Here is a 16,661-nt window from a genome sequence, read left to right as displayed (position 1 = left end):
CTTGAACCTGAGTTTTATCATTTTGTTGCTGGGAAAGTGCTGATCAAAAAGAAAAAAAGTTTGTTTATGGTCAAATAAAAAAATGCAGCCTTCAACAGTATTTTGCTCATTTGCATTGGATATTTGTTTATCAATTAAAGTAAAATCTTCGTTTAAAACTGAAAAAGTTCTTTCCAGCACAAAACAATTGAATTTTAAACAATTAAATCTTTTCACAGTAATGAAATTATGTTTTTTTCATTAGAATAACTCAGGGTTGTATTCAAAACTAGTGAGAAAATTGTTCCAAATTTACTGTTAAAATTAAGCACATTTGTGACATAAACAGCATTTTTAATCTCTTTTCAGAACCAGAAGTTTTCAGAACCTTAAAGCCTGGGAGCAGGGTTTTGGGTACATTGTTCAAACTCAAGTCAGGACTATGCATTTTTTATTTGAGTCCTGAATAAAATATAGGTGTGTAATGTTCTACTGCAAGGTAATATGCATTAGTCGAGTCCTTTTCCCTGCAGCACAGATTTAAAATAATGATCTTCATTTTGCGTGTCAGTCTTGGAGTCCTGTTTACTAAAAAACAGCAGCACCCCATCCCTGAGACAAACAAATTCTCATTTCATCAAAATGAAAGTGTCGAAATAATGATCAATCTGGATCGATGGGGTGTAGTGGAGTTTTGGTCCTCAGTGGGTAAGAGTTCCAAAACTTTTTCCAAGTAACTGGAAATTAGCATCTGAGATGTCACAGTGACTTGGACTAAAAAGGAAAATTAACTGACCAGGAAGAAAACGAGTTTAGTTATTAGACTATATTCAGCAGGAAGAGATGAAGAGGAAAAACTGTTTCATTTCAGTAATATTTTACTGTAAAAGGACCATTCAACCATTTTTTTAAAAGAAGTTTATGAAAAAAGGTACTTTTTAGCTCTACCTTTGTTACATTTGTTTAAGCTTTACTTTCTTACATTTAAACTAGCGCTGTCAACATTAATGCGTTAATGCATGCAATTAATTAAAAAAAATTGAAGAGTTAATATTAATTATTCCGTCTTCCGCCTGTTCAGGCTTCTACTGCATGAGCTAACTTCTATTAACACTTTGTCGAGCACCATCCTGCTTAAAACATGGTCACTTACAAAAGAAATAAAAATGTAATCGATTTTTAGTACTTTATTTTTAGGCTAAAAACAGCATAATCATCATTAAAAGACCACAAAAAATCCTTTGAAAATAGATCAAAAGATTATAGTGGAATTTACTTTTTCTAAATTCGATTTATATTTGTATGTTTCAAGATATTTTACAGACAGAAACGCGTTCAAAATCCTGGTTGAAAACACATTCAAATAATTTGTTTTTTCACAGAAACAGCCTAAACTGTACAAAGGTGAATTAAATTGCACCCTTTTAAAGTAAGGTTGCAATTTAAGAAACAAACTTGCTGATAAAGTCTCCTGCTGTAGAAAACTTTGTATTTACTGCATGTTTTATAATACAAAAGATCATCTGTGGGACAGAAGTGAGGAGTGTGGATTTTGGAGTGAGTCTCCATCGGTCGCCAGGCAACAGCTCGGCATCAAGAACAACCCATCTGCTTCTGTAACAAAGGAAACTGTTGTTGTTACTTAACGGATTAAGAAATTAAAAATAGCGTGCTAATCTGTAAGATGTGTGTGTTATTCTTAAATTCAGCAACTTTTCTAAGAGTCTTCTTATGCTGAAATAGAATAAAGTTAATGCTTCGAAACCTCTGTATAAGTGTACAATAAAAAATGTAAAAAAAAAATGTTTACATTGGATTAATGTAGGAGTCTTTTTGGTTTAACTTTATGATGATTGAGAGATAAAGGAAGATTTATGTGTATTTTATACTGTTTGTTGACATTAGTTGTGTCATTGACTACCCAGCCAGCAAAGCCAACTGGGTCCCATATGGTTTAAAAGTGTGCAGAAAATGTGGGTTTGTCCACAGTTTCTGCGGTGGATTTACCTGTGTTTGCTCACATTGGCTTAAGTGGAGTCTGTGGGTAGGCTTGCTATGCTAGCCAGCTGCCTGGTAGATAGCTGAACTTGCTAGCATGCTACAGCGGAGCCTGCAAGCTCACTACAGTGAAGCTCGCTAGCTTGATACAGTGGAGCTTGCTAACATGCTACAGTGGCATCACAATCTCAAAACAGAGGAGATAACTAGAATGCTTCAGCGGAGCTAGCTAGAATGCTATAGTGGCGCTCGCTAGAATGCTACAATGGAGCTCGCTAGCATTCTACAACAGAGCTTGCAGGCTCACTACAGTAGTGCTCACTACCTCAAAACAGAGGAGCTCAATAGGATGTTACAGAGGAGCTCGATAACTCACTTCAGCAGAGCTCGCTAAAATGCTACAGTGGAGATGGGTAGAAAGCTATAGTGGAGCTCGCTAGAATGCTACAATGGAGCTCGCTAGCATGCTACAGTGGAGCTCGCTAACATGCGGCAATGAAACTTGCTTCAGTGCAGCTCGTTGGCATGCTACAGTGGAGTTTACTAACGTGCTACAGTGGCATCACAACCTCAAAACAGAGGAGATAACTAGAATGTTTCAGTGGAGCTAGCTAGAATGCTATAGTGGAGCTCGCTACAATGCTATAGTGGGGCTCGCTAGAATGCTATAATGGAGCTTGCTAGCATGCTAGAGTGGAGCTTAGTAGCATGCTACAGTGGCATCACAATCTCAAAACAGAGGAGATAACTAGAATGTTTCAGTGGAACTTGCTAGTATGCGTCAGCGGAGCTAGCTAAAATGCTACAGTGGAGCTTGCTAGCATGCTACTGTAGAGCTCGCTAACGTGCTGCAATGGAGCTTGCTTCAGTGGAGCTTACTAGCATGCTACTGTAGAGCTTGTTAGCATACTGTAATTGGAGCTTGCTTCAGTGGAGCTCGCTAGCATGTTACAGTGGCACTCACAAACAGAGGAGATAACTAGGATGCTATAGTGAAGCTTGCTAGCTTGCTACAGTGGAGCTCACTAACATGCTACAGTGGAGCTTGCTAGCTTGATAGCATTCTACAGTGGAGCTTGATTCAGTGGAGCTCGCTAGCTTGATGCAGAAGAGCTCACTAGCGTGCTTCAATGGAGCTCATTGGTTCGCTAAAGTGGCGCTCGCTAACACGCAACGCTGTCCACTGGGCAGCTGGCCAGCGTAGCAAGCTAACCCACTGAATCCCCATTGAAGTCAATGAGGGCAAAAACAGGTGGGGCCTCCACAGAAACAGACAAACCCATTCGGAGCCCACATTTTCTGCCCCCTTAACACTGACAGGCTACGTGGTGAAAACCTTTGGGGAGTGTTGGAGGTTTACAAGGTACTCAAACCCTAAATCAACTCTTTTTGCCTCTTTACATCTACAAATGAGACTTTAAGGGTACTGCCTTTTTGGTTTTTGACTCATTCAAATGAACAATATGTAGACCCAGTATATCCTGCATTGCGCAACAGTCAATCATAGATCTAAGCCACACCTCTGCCGCTCAGTCTGGCTCCACAAGCCCCGCCCCCTTTTTGGCATTTTTCAAATATGGACTGAGAATGCAATAGGCCTCCAACTGCACTATTTAATTACTCATTAGAAATACCTAAATCAAAACAAACAGCCCCCCATATTGCTATTTTGCCATTTATTTCCCCTGTTTATTATAAAAAAAGTTTAATCTACCTTAATTGAATTTTTGGGGGATTAAAAAAAAAAACACATCAGCCCACAGTGGGATTTGAACCAGCGACCTCTTGGTTGTTAGACCAAAGCTCTAACCACTAGGCCAGTGGGGTGGAAAGCAATTCTGTCGTCAGAGTTCCTTTTAACACTGACAGGCTACTTGGTGAAAACCTTTGGGGAGTGTTGGAGGTTTACAAGGTACCCAAACCCTAAATCAACTCTTTTTGGCTCTTTACATCTACAAATGAGACCTTAAAGGTACTGCCTTTTTGGTTTTTACTCATTCAAATGAACAATATGGAGACCCAGTATATGCTACATTGCGCAACAGTCAATCATAGATCCAAGCCACACCTCTGCCGCTCAGTCTGGCTCCACAAGCCCCGCCCCCTTTTTGGCATTTTTCAAATATGGGCTGAGAGTGGAATAAGCCTCCAACTGCACTATTTAATTACTCTTTAGAAATACCAAAATCAAAACAAACAGCCCCCCATATTGCTATTTTGCCATTTATTTCCCCTGTTTATTATTAAAAAAAGTTTAATCTACCTTAATTGAATTTTTGGGGGATTAAAAAAAAAAGAAAACACATCAGCCCACAGTGGGATTTGAACCAGCGACCTCTTGGTTGTTAGACCAAAGCTCTAACCACTAGGCCAGTGGGATTTATGATAAGGGATATTTTAATTTTTTTTTATTAAAAATAAAAAGAACATTTAAAAACAGTTTTAATTGGATTGCGTCATCAATTTTCAATTTATTTTTTAACTTTAAATTGAACATATTTAACTGTAACATTGAGACAGTTTCTTGTGATTTTTTAGTTATTGTTTTCTGCTTGCAATGTTGGTGAAACTAAAGCTCTGATTGGCAGAAGAGTTTTCCCCTCAGGACTCTTTCAGGTGTCCTCACCTCTCAATAACTCGCTGGCACCGGTGCCCTGTTGAGCCCGGGGGCTGTTCCTGCCTCCCTCGCGCTCAGCGACAGTCCAGCACAGCCGACCGAACCGTTAAGCAGACAGACATAAAAAAAAAGGCAGCAGACTCATTATAGCGGAAACCTCTGCAGCTCTGAGATAAACTCTGCTGAGCATCCCAAAGTCTGTAGATTACAGAGAAAAGAGAATTTGTGGAAAACAATTATTCCTGAGACTCAACCAGCAAAAAGTAGAAATGATTGCTTTTAATGTATCAAGCTACAGAATGGGGAAAATTTGGGGAATCATAATATTCAGAGTGAATGCAGGAGCACATTTTCTGTGCAGGAGCTCTGCGGGAAGCTGCCTCAGCAGAGAGCTGGATGGGTGATTTACCGAGCGGGCTTCAGAGGCTGGATCTTTCTGCAGGAGGCTGCAGGCTTTGAAACTGAAACTGCATTGAAATTTTAAATGATATTCATAGAGCAAAGCTAGATTTGCTTGCAGTTTATTGGCACTTAGGTCCCTGCAAAACGATGAAAAGATTTGCATGTGTGTTTATATGTTCCAGCTGTAGATCACAGTAATAGTTATCTCACCAGAGAGCAGGGTCCATTAAAGAGGCAATAACTCTCAAACATTACTGCGGCTACAACAAGTATGATTTATGTTGTGGGTTGGAGGAAGAGACTCTTCCATATTGAATTTGTTTTACAGCTTCTTGGCACAGAAGGGATGTGATGGACACACCTCGTTCTTCTGCATTTGTAACTCCAGGTGACGGATTATACCCAGATGTGCACTAAAGTTGGAAAAGAGGATCCAAAAATGTATATTCATTCAGTTTAGCAAATGAGTTTGCTGCACATGCAACTTTTTCTGCAGTTAATTGTGCAGATCTCGTTCTGCTCAGACTACTTAATGGAGCCAAAATATAGAACACATTTTCTAAAGGACTTATACAAGGGGAGATATTTTCTTTCCCTCTGAGAGTTTCGGATGCGGATGAACCCAGAGTTTAGCAAAACACACAGTTGCTCAAAACTCATTTAGATTTCCCTTCATTTTCTGAATGTTTGAGATTTACAGTAACTTTGTAAATTAAAAGCCTAACAAACCCCATTACACTCGACATAGTAACTGGTGCGCACCAGATACTAATTGGTGAGCACAAGATAGGAGTGAGCATGAGATAGGAATTGGTGTGCACCAGATAGTAGTTGGTCCCCACCAGAGAGTAACTGCTTCACACCAGATAGTAGTTGGTTACAAAAAATAGAATTAAATTAATATTAATAATAATAATAAATACTATTTTTAAGTATAATAGGGGGGGGGGGGGCAAATTTTATCCTGTGGGTTATTCATGGCAATTCATCTGCGGATTTGACGGTTCCAAAAGACGCCTCACAGATTATGTTTGTTAATTCAGTGGCTCAATAAATGCATTTTAATTCTAGTTTTCTCTATTCTTCATTCCTTCTCATGTTTACTGGAAAGCTGGGCCAAACTGTGACTGCTTTTTTAATAAATCAACACTGCCCTCTGGTGGACACAAGGTGTAATCAACCGAACCAGGAGACAAAAAGATAACAGATGTTGAAATTGGGGTTTCCAGATGTTTTACTGTCGCGTTGACGCGCCGTATATCTAAAGGAACTGCGTCATTTAAAGACACTGAAAGGCTTCATATTAAAAATTCTGCTGCCAATAAATCTGCGTGGATGAATGAAGACACGGGGGAAATAATTTATTAGTGAGCACAGAACTGCAGTGAAGTTCTGCGTAATTTCACTCCTAGAGTCGTCGGTGACGGAACTGTGATGCGCGCCGCGCAACAGCCTGCCAGCTCCAGCCTGTCCTGAAGGAAGCCATCGCAGAAACAGGCAGCGCACATTGTGTTCTGGCCGTCAATGCATGCGCGCAGAAAAATCTTTTCACACTTGCAGGAAACGCATGCGCGTAGAGGAAGCCAACTGGTTTGTGTCAAATCGATGCAGACGGATGTGATCGAGCTGAAAATCACCTGTATTCTGGCATTCATGGTGACACAGTAAGTCATTTTTTTTTTCTGACAATAAGCTGGTTTTGTGCTGCTAATACCAAATTTAATATGATAATATGATAATAAATAACGCAGGGGATCCTTTGAGGTTGGAGCATCTTTATCTTCCAGCATCCACGGATTTATTTTGGATAAATCATCCATTTGATTTGTGACATTATTACCAAAAAGAGAACGTCCGAACGTACGAATTTCAACCTCTTCGATCAAATAATTTCATTGTGTTACTATAAATGGCTGCTTGCTTTGGGGGTGAGTGCCTTTCTTGCGTCTACCATCACGCGTGCGTATCCTCCCGAGGATGCAACTGATGGATGCGATCTCTGCGGTCCGGAGTGACGCCTTGTCGCTGTCATCACTGCTCATCCCTGCACGGAGAGGCAGATGTGGAGCTCTGCTGTTCATCATGCTCAGCGGAATATCTGCAGATGGCTTCCTGGGCTGTTTTCACTCAATTATTGGTTGAGCTGCAGCCCATTAGGGTTTGTTAGTGAATGAAAAAAAAAACGTCGATTTTTGGAGGTTGCGTGCGTAAAAGTCTCACACCAAGATCCTAAAGTGCATTCCGCAGGTATTTCCCTTCCATGACAGTTAGTAGAACTTATTAAATAAAAACCTTTCAGGCCTATTTCATTTATTTATTTATTTTACATCTTGTTCATTTAATTGTTTGCATCCTCCTGATCTCTGGTTCCATGTGCTTGCAGTCCATGGGCTCAGAGCGGGCGGAGATGCGCAAGAGACAGATGCAGGTTCATCAGGAAGCAGCTGCCAGTGTCCTCCAAGCGCGCCACAGAATGGGAAACACCCCCACGAACGCCTCGAACGCCTGCTGCTTCTGCTGGTGCTGCTGCTGTAGCTGCTCCTGGTAACCGCACAGCATTTTTCTGCTGATACACTGTGAAAAATATAATGTCAATTTTAGTGTAAATAAACCGGGATTGGAAGAATTTCACCTTAAAAAATAAGATGTCACTTTCAACTATATTATGGTAAAATTATTGCTTTTACAATCCTAATTAATGGTGTACAATTACAATATTTATCGGTACATTTATATGTTAATGTAATGCTTAGATGTTGTGGTTTTAACAAGAAATTTTAGCATAATTTATAGCTTTCACAGTTGTGTGTCTTACAATATTTGTCATTTTTTAATATAATATCAGTGGCAAACTTAGCAATTTGGTGGTCCCAGGCGAACAATAATATGGGGGCCCTCTGCTGCATTTGTATCATTTTTTTTTAATCTTTAGGATTAAAAAGAGTAAATAACTTAATTATGAATCCACTTTTAAGGTGCATTTAACACCGAACATGATTTGCGCGGCAGATCTGTCCAGTTTAAATCTAAAGTCAATGGTAAAGATACGACATAAGGCGATCTGAAGTCCTGCAGCACGAAGGTCTGACAGCAGCTAGATTTGAGCAATGAGGTGCAAATTGGGAAGCGAAACCAGAACTTCCATCTTTTTCATTTAGCTGTTGGAGCCGGAGGATTGTAGGGTTCATTTAGCTACTTTGGGGGGAAGGCGGGATACACTCTGGACAGATCGCCGGCTTTCGGGTCGGAGCTCATTCGCTCGATATGCCGGCAGACGGAGAGTCGCTGCGGGGTGTGGAGGCTCAGGCCTCATCCAGACATTAAAAAAATGGAAAAAGATCTTCTAATTTTACTGTTTCCCTGTCGGATTAATACGAGACATTGAGCCTTCAAGCTCAGCCACAGAGACACAGAAACACAGAGGAAGCGGCTGTCATACAGACACAGCCCCCGTACAGGGAAAAACCTTTTACAATAATCATATAAACCCAAACATGGAGACATTATTATCAATGTTTTTGTAGAACTCTGTGTGTGAGTGCATCTTTAGACTGCATTATTTTCTATAATCCAAATGCTTCAATCACCATTTAAAAACTAAAATTACATGTAAATAAAGAAATACTTTTTTGTGCATTTTTTTCAATTTACTGAATGTGCTAATTTGTTAACCACTCAGAAGGATGAAACACTTTTACTTGATCAGTCTTATGCAATTTAACTGATTTGAGGTGTTTATTTATGACAGAATTAAATAATAATGGGCATAAAATGTATTTTAGAGACTTTTGTTAAGTGATTGTCCACCTTACCTAATGTTAAGTCCTCCCCTGTTTAATATTGCATTATTTACAGTAAAAACCCTCAAATTTTACATACAATCACTGTTAAAATATTAGTAAGGATATTTAGACGTTGTAAAATATGGCTGAGAATTATTTGACTTAATACTTATTCGTATTTCATACGAAACAAATGTGTAAAAAAATTAATGTGTTTTCAAAATTCATAGCTTTAAGGGATTTCCCCATTAATTAAACTTGTATTTTCATTTTTTATGGTTAACTGTCATAATTTTACATTTTTTTGCTGTAAAATTTACTATTTTTTTAACAGTGAAGGAATCCTATATAAGTTTAAAATACGAATGGGGTACTTATGTTTATTTTTACAAATAAAATATACCGTCTTACTGCAAAAATGTTATAAAATTTAAAATACACTTTTTTTTAATTCTAAAAAAAAGTAAGTTATAAAATTAGTTTAATAATTTAAAAATTGTTGCCTATTGTTGTGATTTTTTGAGCCTATCTTTCAACTTACTTATTTTATAAAAAATTGTGTGCACAGATTTAAAATAAAACCATAGAGAATTTCAATACTGTATGTTTATAAACTGGACATTAATCTGTCATTAAGATTTTTTTAAAGAAATGACCATATTTGGACAATAGGGTGGATCATAAAAAAACTCCATATCCGCCCCGGTGGTCAACAGCAGTACTGCGCCCTGTCCTTTCTTCAGGGGCTTTTCATTTCAGAGCCTGTGATGTTGATCATCCATGCACAGCTTTTGGTTTTACATAAACAAAAGAGGCTATTTTTATAACCCCACACAGTAACCATGATAAAAAAAAAGGTACAGCTGGTTTCAACACAAAAGGAATAGATGCCAAACCTCACAATACAAAAAATAAAAAACATAAAAACATGGAATCTCATTAACAATTGTGACGATAAAATGCTTCTCAAGGATCTGTATTCATTTTGAGACTAAATATAGAAGCAAACCAATATTTGCAGAGGGCATACTTTCCCTTTGTGTGCTGTAATCCAAGCCTGTGTGTTCTGTGCAAGGCCAGCTGGTCTGTTGTGAGCTCCTGCTGGTCAATGAACATCATTTTTGCAATATTTTGCGAGATTTCAGTCTTCTTTGATTCATTGTCTTAGTTTAAAACTTTTAAAATGGCTCCGATTTGAATCAAGAAATTCTCAGAAACAGTTTTAATCATAAATTATTTTAATTTGTCCTCCATGATGAAAAAAATGGACAAGAACATATTTAAAAAAAATGTATTTGGAGTGAGTTTCTTTATTCTAAATGTGGCATTACCATCTATTATTTTAATAGCGGTTTCATTTAACCTGTTTTGAAATAATTAATGGTCGACTTACTCAGCTAGTCCTAATTCGCCCCTCTGAGGATGAAAAATATGTTTTGTCTCCACTTGTGTTTAAATTCCTTGTAATCAGCGCACAGGTGAGAAGGTTTATTGTGGACTCACCTGAACCAATTAGTCAAAGCCCAGCTGCTCCAGGTACCGGGAACATTTTAATTACACTCAGGTGAGAGCCACACAATGAAGGAGGCAATTGATACACTTTATTATTTACGCAAGCGTTCCCCCTGGATCAGGTTGAATCAGCTTTATGAGAAATACGTTTTGTCCCCATGCAAAACAATATAGTAATTTGATGTTGTAATATAATTATATATTTTATATTTATATATCAAAAATTGAAGTAAACTAATTAAGCACATCTTTTAGGAAAAATACTGGAGTGTTTATCATGCCTGGAGCCTGCAAACATAATTTAGCACTAATTATTTCTTTACCAGCCAATTTGAACGTCACATAAAACATTTTTAAATAAAATTACAGAAAAGGGATCAAACCTAACATATTTAAACTTGGAAAAATCATTTTTTTGAAAATAAAATGTGTTTTTAATATGTTCTTGAGGCCTTTTTCTGGTGATGGAGGACATATTTAAATAAAAATAAGCTTAAAATTGCATTTCTGAGTGTTTTGTCATTCGATTTTTTGTGAATTCAGAACCGAGGAAAGAATTAAGTTTGAAAAAGATTGTTTTTGTTACATAGAAAATCTGCTTGGCGAGCCACAAGCAGGAGGAAACAGAGAGCTCTCAGCAATGGGGAGGGGCAACAGACCTGCCCACAACTCAGAGGCAAATTTCTAACGATCCACAGCAGAAACCGTTTCCTAGAAGAGGATGAAAATTTCAGAAGATCTACATCTGTTCATCCATTTTTCAGCCATACAGGGGAAGGAAGGGTGTTTTTGTGAGTCTAAAGCACATGTGTCAAGGCCCGAGGGCCAGATCCAGATCACCGGATAATTAAATCCGATCCACCAGATCATTTTATGTTATTGTTCTTAACTGTTCGATGTTATCTTGCTCTGGTAACATATTGAAACACTAAAATCATGGCGGCTGAGAGTTCAGTTCTATGGGTCGATGGCTTTGTTTTTGGAACAAACATCGTGTTACATCACAAAAGTCTCATCATCCTCTCCCTCCCTCTCACTCATGGTGCAGAAAGAAGTAAACATAACCGGATAAAGTAACTATAACAGAGTAAAACAGCCAGAAAACAAAATAAAACAAGATGTTCATATTTTGCTAATTTTAAGAGGAAATTTTTTATTGGGACCTAAATCTTTAAAGGTGTAGTTTTTCATATAAAATTACATAAAAGTAAACAAATTTGAGTGTTTTTTCTTTTTTTTTCTAACATGAATAATTTTGATAAAATATGTTTTTATGGAGAGTAAACTAATGAAAGTTATTTAAAGTTTAAGTATTCTGGAATAATATTTCTGCCTGTATTTTATTAATTGCTATCTTTAAAAAAAAGCTGTGTTCTTAAAGTTTTAAAAGTTTAATCTTAGCGTGTTTAATACATTTTCATCGTGTTCGGCCAGCGACTTAAGGTGTGTTTTGGATTTTGGCCCCCTGTGCGTTCTAAAAGAAGATCAGGACTAACCAGATGTGTAATTTCAAATTCACATCGACGATGCTGAACTAAAGACCTGAATCGACGGCAGGAGCAAGGAACTGGATGAGAAAAACAGCAAACTACCGGATCATTGGTTGTAGAAACAATGAATGGTTGATATTTATTCTTTATTGTAAGTTTTTCAAGTCAAATTTGAATCAATCAGATGACTCAGTAAAAGCATGTGGTGCCCACTGGCCCCGACTTCCAATGTTTGATCGTCAAATGTGTCAAAATGTTGTAGTTCGCCTGCAGTGTTCTTTAACTGTTTATAAATCAGTTAAAGTTTGAGTTAGTTTACTTTTCCTACTATCTCACTTCTTACTTAATAGTTTTAACATTTAGAAACTTTTTTGTATTTCTCTTTAATAAAAGAGCCACAACAGAGGTCTAGACCCCTGGTCTATGGACTCAAAATGTCCAAAAAAGTAACATTAGATGTTAGTTTTACACACAGAATGACCACCTCAGAAGTCATCTGCTATGATGAATATCTCTGTTCAAGAAAACAACTTTTGACATAAAACTACAGTAACAGCTGCTGCCTAAAATGCACTTTTAGACGTGAAGTGATGCTAAAACTGATGTTCGTTTCAGTTTGACTGTTAGAGGGGAAGACGAAACCATTCAGAGATCTACATTTGAACCCAGGACAGAAGGAACAACCAATAACTGTGACGAAAGGTAACGCAAACACCTCGAGCATGCTGGTCTAAAATGATTTACATTAATAACTTAACCGCTTCTTTTGCCTCCAGCCCGAAGCCCACTCTGGAAGACGCTAACTCCTGGGCGGTGTCGTTTGAAAGGGTGATGAAGAGTGCAGCTGGACGGAGCTGCTTCAGGCAGTTCCTGAGGACAGAGTTCAGCGAGGAGAACATGATGTTCTGGCTCGCCTGTGAGGAGCTCAAAAAGGAGACTAACAAGATTGTGGTGGAGGAGAAAGTACGTCAGATCTATGAGGACTTCATCTCCATCCTTTCTCCAAAAGAGGTACTGATAAATATGTCGTCATGTGTTGTGTTTAGGTAAAAAAACTGATCAAATTATATCAAATACTTTGATTATGGATCATTAAGTATATATGAGAACTGGGCTGTTTATCCCAAACAGGAAGTACTGCAGACTCCAAGAAGCTAAAATAGGATATAATAGAATAGAAGCTTTATCATTAATTGCAGACTAAGTGAAAAAAATAAATAAAACAATAATATAAGAGACTAAAACACAAGTAAAACTCCAATAAATGTTGTGAAATAAACAGCTATTATTCTCATTCTATTTGTAAAAATTTAGTTCAAGTGATTCAAGTTATAAACTGACCAATCAGATGCCTCTATAAAAATAGGTGACCCCCAAAGGATGTTCAAATTGACAGATTTCATGCACTTGGAGGGACGAAGGCCCTTCCTGAGGTGGGGGCAGGTTATATTGGGGAATATGGTAACAAAAAAACTAAAATCTCCAATTTTTTTAAGAGAATCTTCCTGCAGACATCAACGTCCAGCACTGGAAGTTCTCAACCGGAACCGAAAACATTTTTTTTTACTGGCGATCCAAAGAGATACAATTTTACCTGTTTTAAGCTTTATTAAAAAGTTTTAATTGTGCAATTTTGAACACTTTTGAGTCAAAGTAAGTTGCAAAATATCTGCAACCGGCCACGTTAGGTGCCATCTTGCTTGCAGCCTGTTTTTTTTTTTTTTTTACATCAAACTTGATTTCTGATTTTTTTCTCATTCCCTTTACTTTATCCGAAAAAAATAAATATTTAACAAAAACTATGTTTCTAACATCTCTTTTAAAAGTTGGCCTCAACACAAACTAAATACAAGCTGTTTGTGTAACATTTTGACATTTGTTGAGTGAGCTACCTCGCTTTAGCATCTAGTAAAGAGAAACATTTCTCACACTCACCTCAACAGAGCGTCTAAAATTCATTGTACTCTCAATTTTAGTTGTAAACAGTCTTCAAACTGATTTTTCAGCGTGTGGTTCAGTTCGCCAAGTCTAAATTCACAAAACCGAACCAGTTCTCCCACTTAAAAAGATAAGTGAGGCCTGTAATTTTCATCATAAGAGACAAAAGGAGAAAAAATCTATAAAAATCACATTTTCTGATTTTTAAAGAATTTATTTGTAAATAATGGTGGAAAATAAGTATCTGGTCACCTACAAACAATCAAGATTTCTGGATCTTCTTCTGTAAGAGGATCTTCTGTCCTCCACTCGTTACCTGTATTGATGGCACCTGTTTGAACTCGTTATCTATATAAAAGACACCTGTCCTCAACCTCTAACAGTCACACTCCAAACCCTACTATGACCAAAGAGCTGTCAAAGAACACCAGAAACACAACTGTTACCTGCACCAGGCCGGAATAGACAGAATCTACAATAGATAAGCAGCTTGGTGTGAAGAAATCAACAATTATTAGGAAATAGACTCAAACCCTGCAGTGGTAGATGTGTCCCCTGATAAAACCAGGACATGTTCAAGTTCACTAAAGAGCTTTTGGATGATCCAGAAGAGGATTGGAAGAATGTTTTATGGTCAGATGAAACCAAAATATAACCTTTTAGTAAGAACTCTACTGTTTCGAGGAGAAAGAATGCTGAGATGTATCCAAAGAATACCATACATACTGTAAAGCACGGAGGTGGCTATATCATGCTTTGGGGCTGTTTTTCAGCAAAGGACCAGGACGACTGATCCGTGTAAAGGAAGCAATGAATGGGGCCATGTATGGTCAGATTTAGAGTGGAAACCTCCTTTTATCAGCATTGAAGATGAAACGTGGCTGGGATTTTCAGCAGGATCCGAAGCAGTGGCTTCATAAGAAGCATTTCACAGTCCTGGAGTGGTCTAGCCAGTCTTAAGATCTCATAGAAAACCTTTGGAGGAAGTTGAAAGTCTGTGTTGCCCAGGAACATCCCCAAAACATCCCTGCTCTCGAGGAGATCTGCATGGAGGAATGGACCAAAAATACCAGCAACAGTCTGTGAAAACTTTTGAATTCTTACAGAAAATAAAATGACTTGCCGACAAACAGAATATGATAAAAGTATTGAGCTGAACTTCTGTTATTGACCAAATACTTGTTTTTCACCATAACTTACAAATAAATCATTTAAAAATGTCATGTTCTGGATTTTTTTCCTAATTTTGTCTCAAAGTTGAGGCTTACCTAATCTTTTTAGGTGGGAAAATACTAAATACTTTTTTGCCCCACTGTTTGATATAAATGATTCATAAACAATTATGTCTTAGACAGTGAAAGTACTAGAGAATCTTTGTCAAAAACGTCATATGCATGGATGATAAAACAGTTTTTATGCAATAATGGAGCCTCCCTCTCTTCTCCAGGTCAGCTTGGACTCCCGCGTTCGAGAAGTGATCAACAAGAACATGCTGGAGCCGACCTCTCAAACGTTCGACGACGCTCAGCAGCAGATTTACACGCTGATGCAGAGAGACTCCTACCCTCGTTTCATAAACTCGTCCATGTACGCAGACCTCCTCAAGAGCCTGGAGGAGGAGGAGGAGGAGGAGGAGGTTCCTCCTCCCGAGCCGTAGACTCTCTGCAGCGCATGCATCCCACTCAGAGAAGTTTCACGTTCGTGTCGGAGTTCTGCTATTTCCAGACCAACCGGCGGAGAAATGAAGACTCCCGAAGACCAGTCTGTGTCCTGCTGTTTATTGACCCATTAGCTTACCAAAACCCTCAGAGCAAACTAGATCAAACGCTAGGTTCAGCTTCGGTTACTGTACTTGTTAAAAAAAAGAAAAGAAAAAAACATATCTATATTTTTATAAATATTCCCTAGCGCTCGACATTGCACTTTTCTACCTTGTTTAGTGAGGAGAAGCATGTATCTGTAAGCACTGCATTTGTATTTAGGTATTTTTGTGAGCCTTAATGCATATCCAGTTCTTGTAGAAACTTGTCGGTTTTCTTTAACTGTAATTCTAAAAGAAAGGAAAGTGCCTTGGAATAACATCTTCTACACAAGCATCTTTGCTCAAACACGAACGGTGCGACAGTGACTTCACACGTTGGTGCTTTCAGCTCTCCTCAAAGACCAAACTTTGAGCTGACGCCCCGAATCCAATCTCGTCTCTGTGTTCCAATACTGTGATATTCGTCATAAATTTAATTTAAACAAAAAAACAGGGAAGAAAACACTGAATATATGATCATGACCACTGATATTTGTGTATTTAAAACAAATTTGTGTGAAATAGCTATTTGAATTCTCACAAATTAAATAAAGCACAATCATATCACTTTTTTTTTTTTGCTGTCCGTTCTTTTGAACATTCACAGAATATTCAACACTTTTCTGAAGCTTAAGCTTTTGCTTAAAATTAGCTTAAAATAAAACATTATTTTCAAAATTGCCCTCATAGAATGCTAAGAAAATTAAGGCATTAACAAAGCCCACACCTTTAGTTTACAAACACAAAACAAATTGCTTTAGATTAAAAAAAATCCAAACTAAAGAGAAACAAATAAACAATCTTACATTTTGAAAATCTTCTAATTGAATGAATCACTACAGCACTAAAATAAAGTAATTATGGCCCAAAAAAAAAGTAAATACTAAATTATAATGTATAGCCCTGGTTATCAAAATACATTTCCAGTACGAAATGGCTCATCTGAATGGCAAGATCTTCACAATCAAGCAAATACGGTATTTCTGCTTCAACACTGTGGGTTGTGCGTGGCTCCAGCATCGCGTTTAGTCGTGCATCGCCCCAGTCCCGTCTTAATCTATGGAGTAGCAGCATGGATTTGTTGTCAAGTAAGTCAGGGCTCCTCTGGTCTGGTCTCGCTGGAGTGGAGCTCCGATAGAACC

General features: G+C 37.9%; 2 protein-coding genes across 2 annotated transcripts in view; one reads left to right on the top strand and one right to left on the bottom strand.

The window, feature by feature from the left end:
- The first annotated feature begins 6,302 nt into the window (after positions 1–6,302).
- LOC112151441 (regulator of G-protein signaling 20) lies at positions 6,303–16,168 on the top strand. Its single transcript, XM_024280395.2, has 5 exons — positions 6,303–6,660; positions 7,380–7,540; positions 12,396–12,482; positions 12,557–12,791; positions 15,166–16,168. Exons 2-5 carry the CDS (start codon positions 7,383–7,385, stop codon positions 15,373–15,375), a joined length of 690 nt encoding a protein of 229 aa, XP_024136163.1. The 5' UTR covers positions 6,303–6,660; positions 7,380–7,382; the 3' UTR covers positions 15,376–16,168.
- The window catches only part of lypla1 (lysophospholipase 1), a 6,977-nt gene continuing 6,303 nt past the window's right edge, over positions 15,988–16,661 (bottom strand). Inside the window, exon 10 of the mRNA XM_024280394.2 lies at positions 15,988–16,661. The gene's annotated coding sequence lies outside the window, so the exon portion shown is untranslated.

Source organism: Oryzias melastigma, linkage group LG20 (genome assembly GCF_002922805.2).
Source record: "Oryzias melastigma strain HK-1 linkage group LG20, ASM292280v2, whole genome shotgun sequence".
Classification (NCBI taxonomy): domain Eukaryota; kingdom Metazoa; phylum Chordata; class Actinopteri; order Beloniformes; family Adrianichthyidae; genus Oryzias; species Oryzias melastigma.
Note: the sequence above shows the minus strand (reverse complement) of the source record. Positions and strands in the feature narration are given on the sequence as shown.

What these genes read in the sequence shown, in the direction of transcription:
- LOC112151441 (XM_024280395.2), top strand. Translation starts at nt 7,383, where the DNA reads ATGGGCTCAGAGCGGGCGGAGATGCGCAAGAGACAGATGCAGGTTCAT. An exon ending in TGCTGCTGTAGCTGCTCCTG is followed by an intron (nt 7,541 to 12,395) that starts GTAACCGCACAG and finishes TGTTCGTTTCAG; the next exon opens with TTTGACTGTTAGAGGGGAAG. An exon ending in ACCAATAACTGTGACGAAAG is followed by an intron (nt 12,483 to 12,556) that starts GTAACGCAAACA and finishes TTTTGCCTCCAG; the next exon opens with CCCGAAGCCCACTCTGGAAG.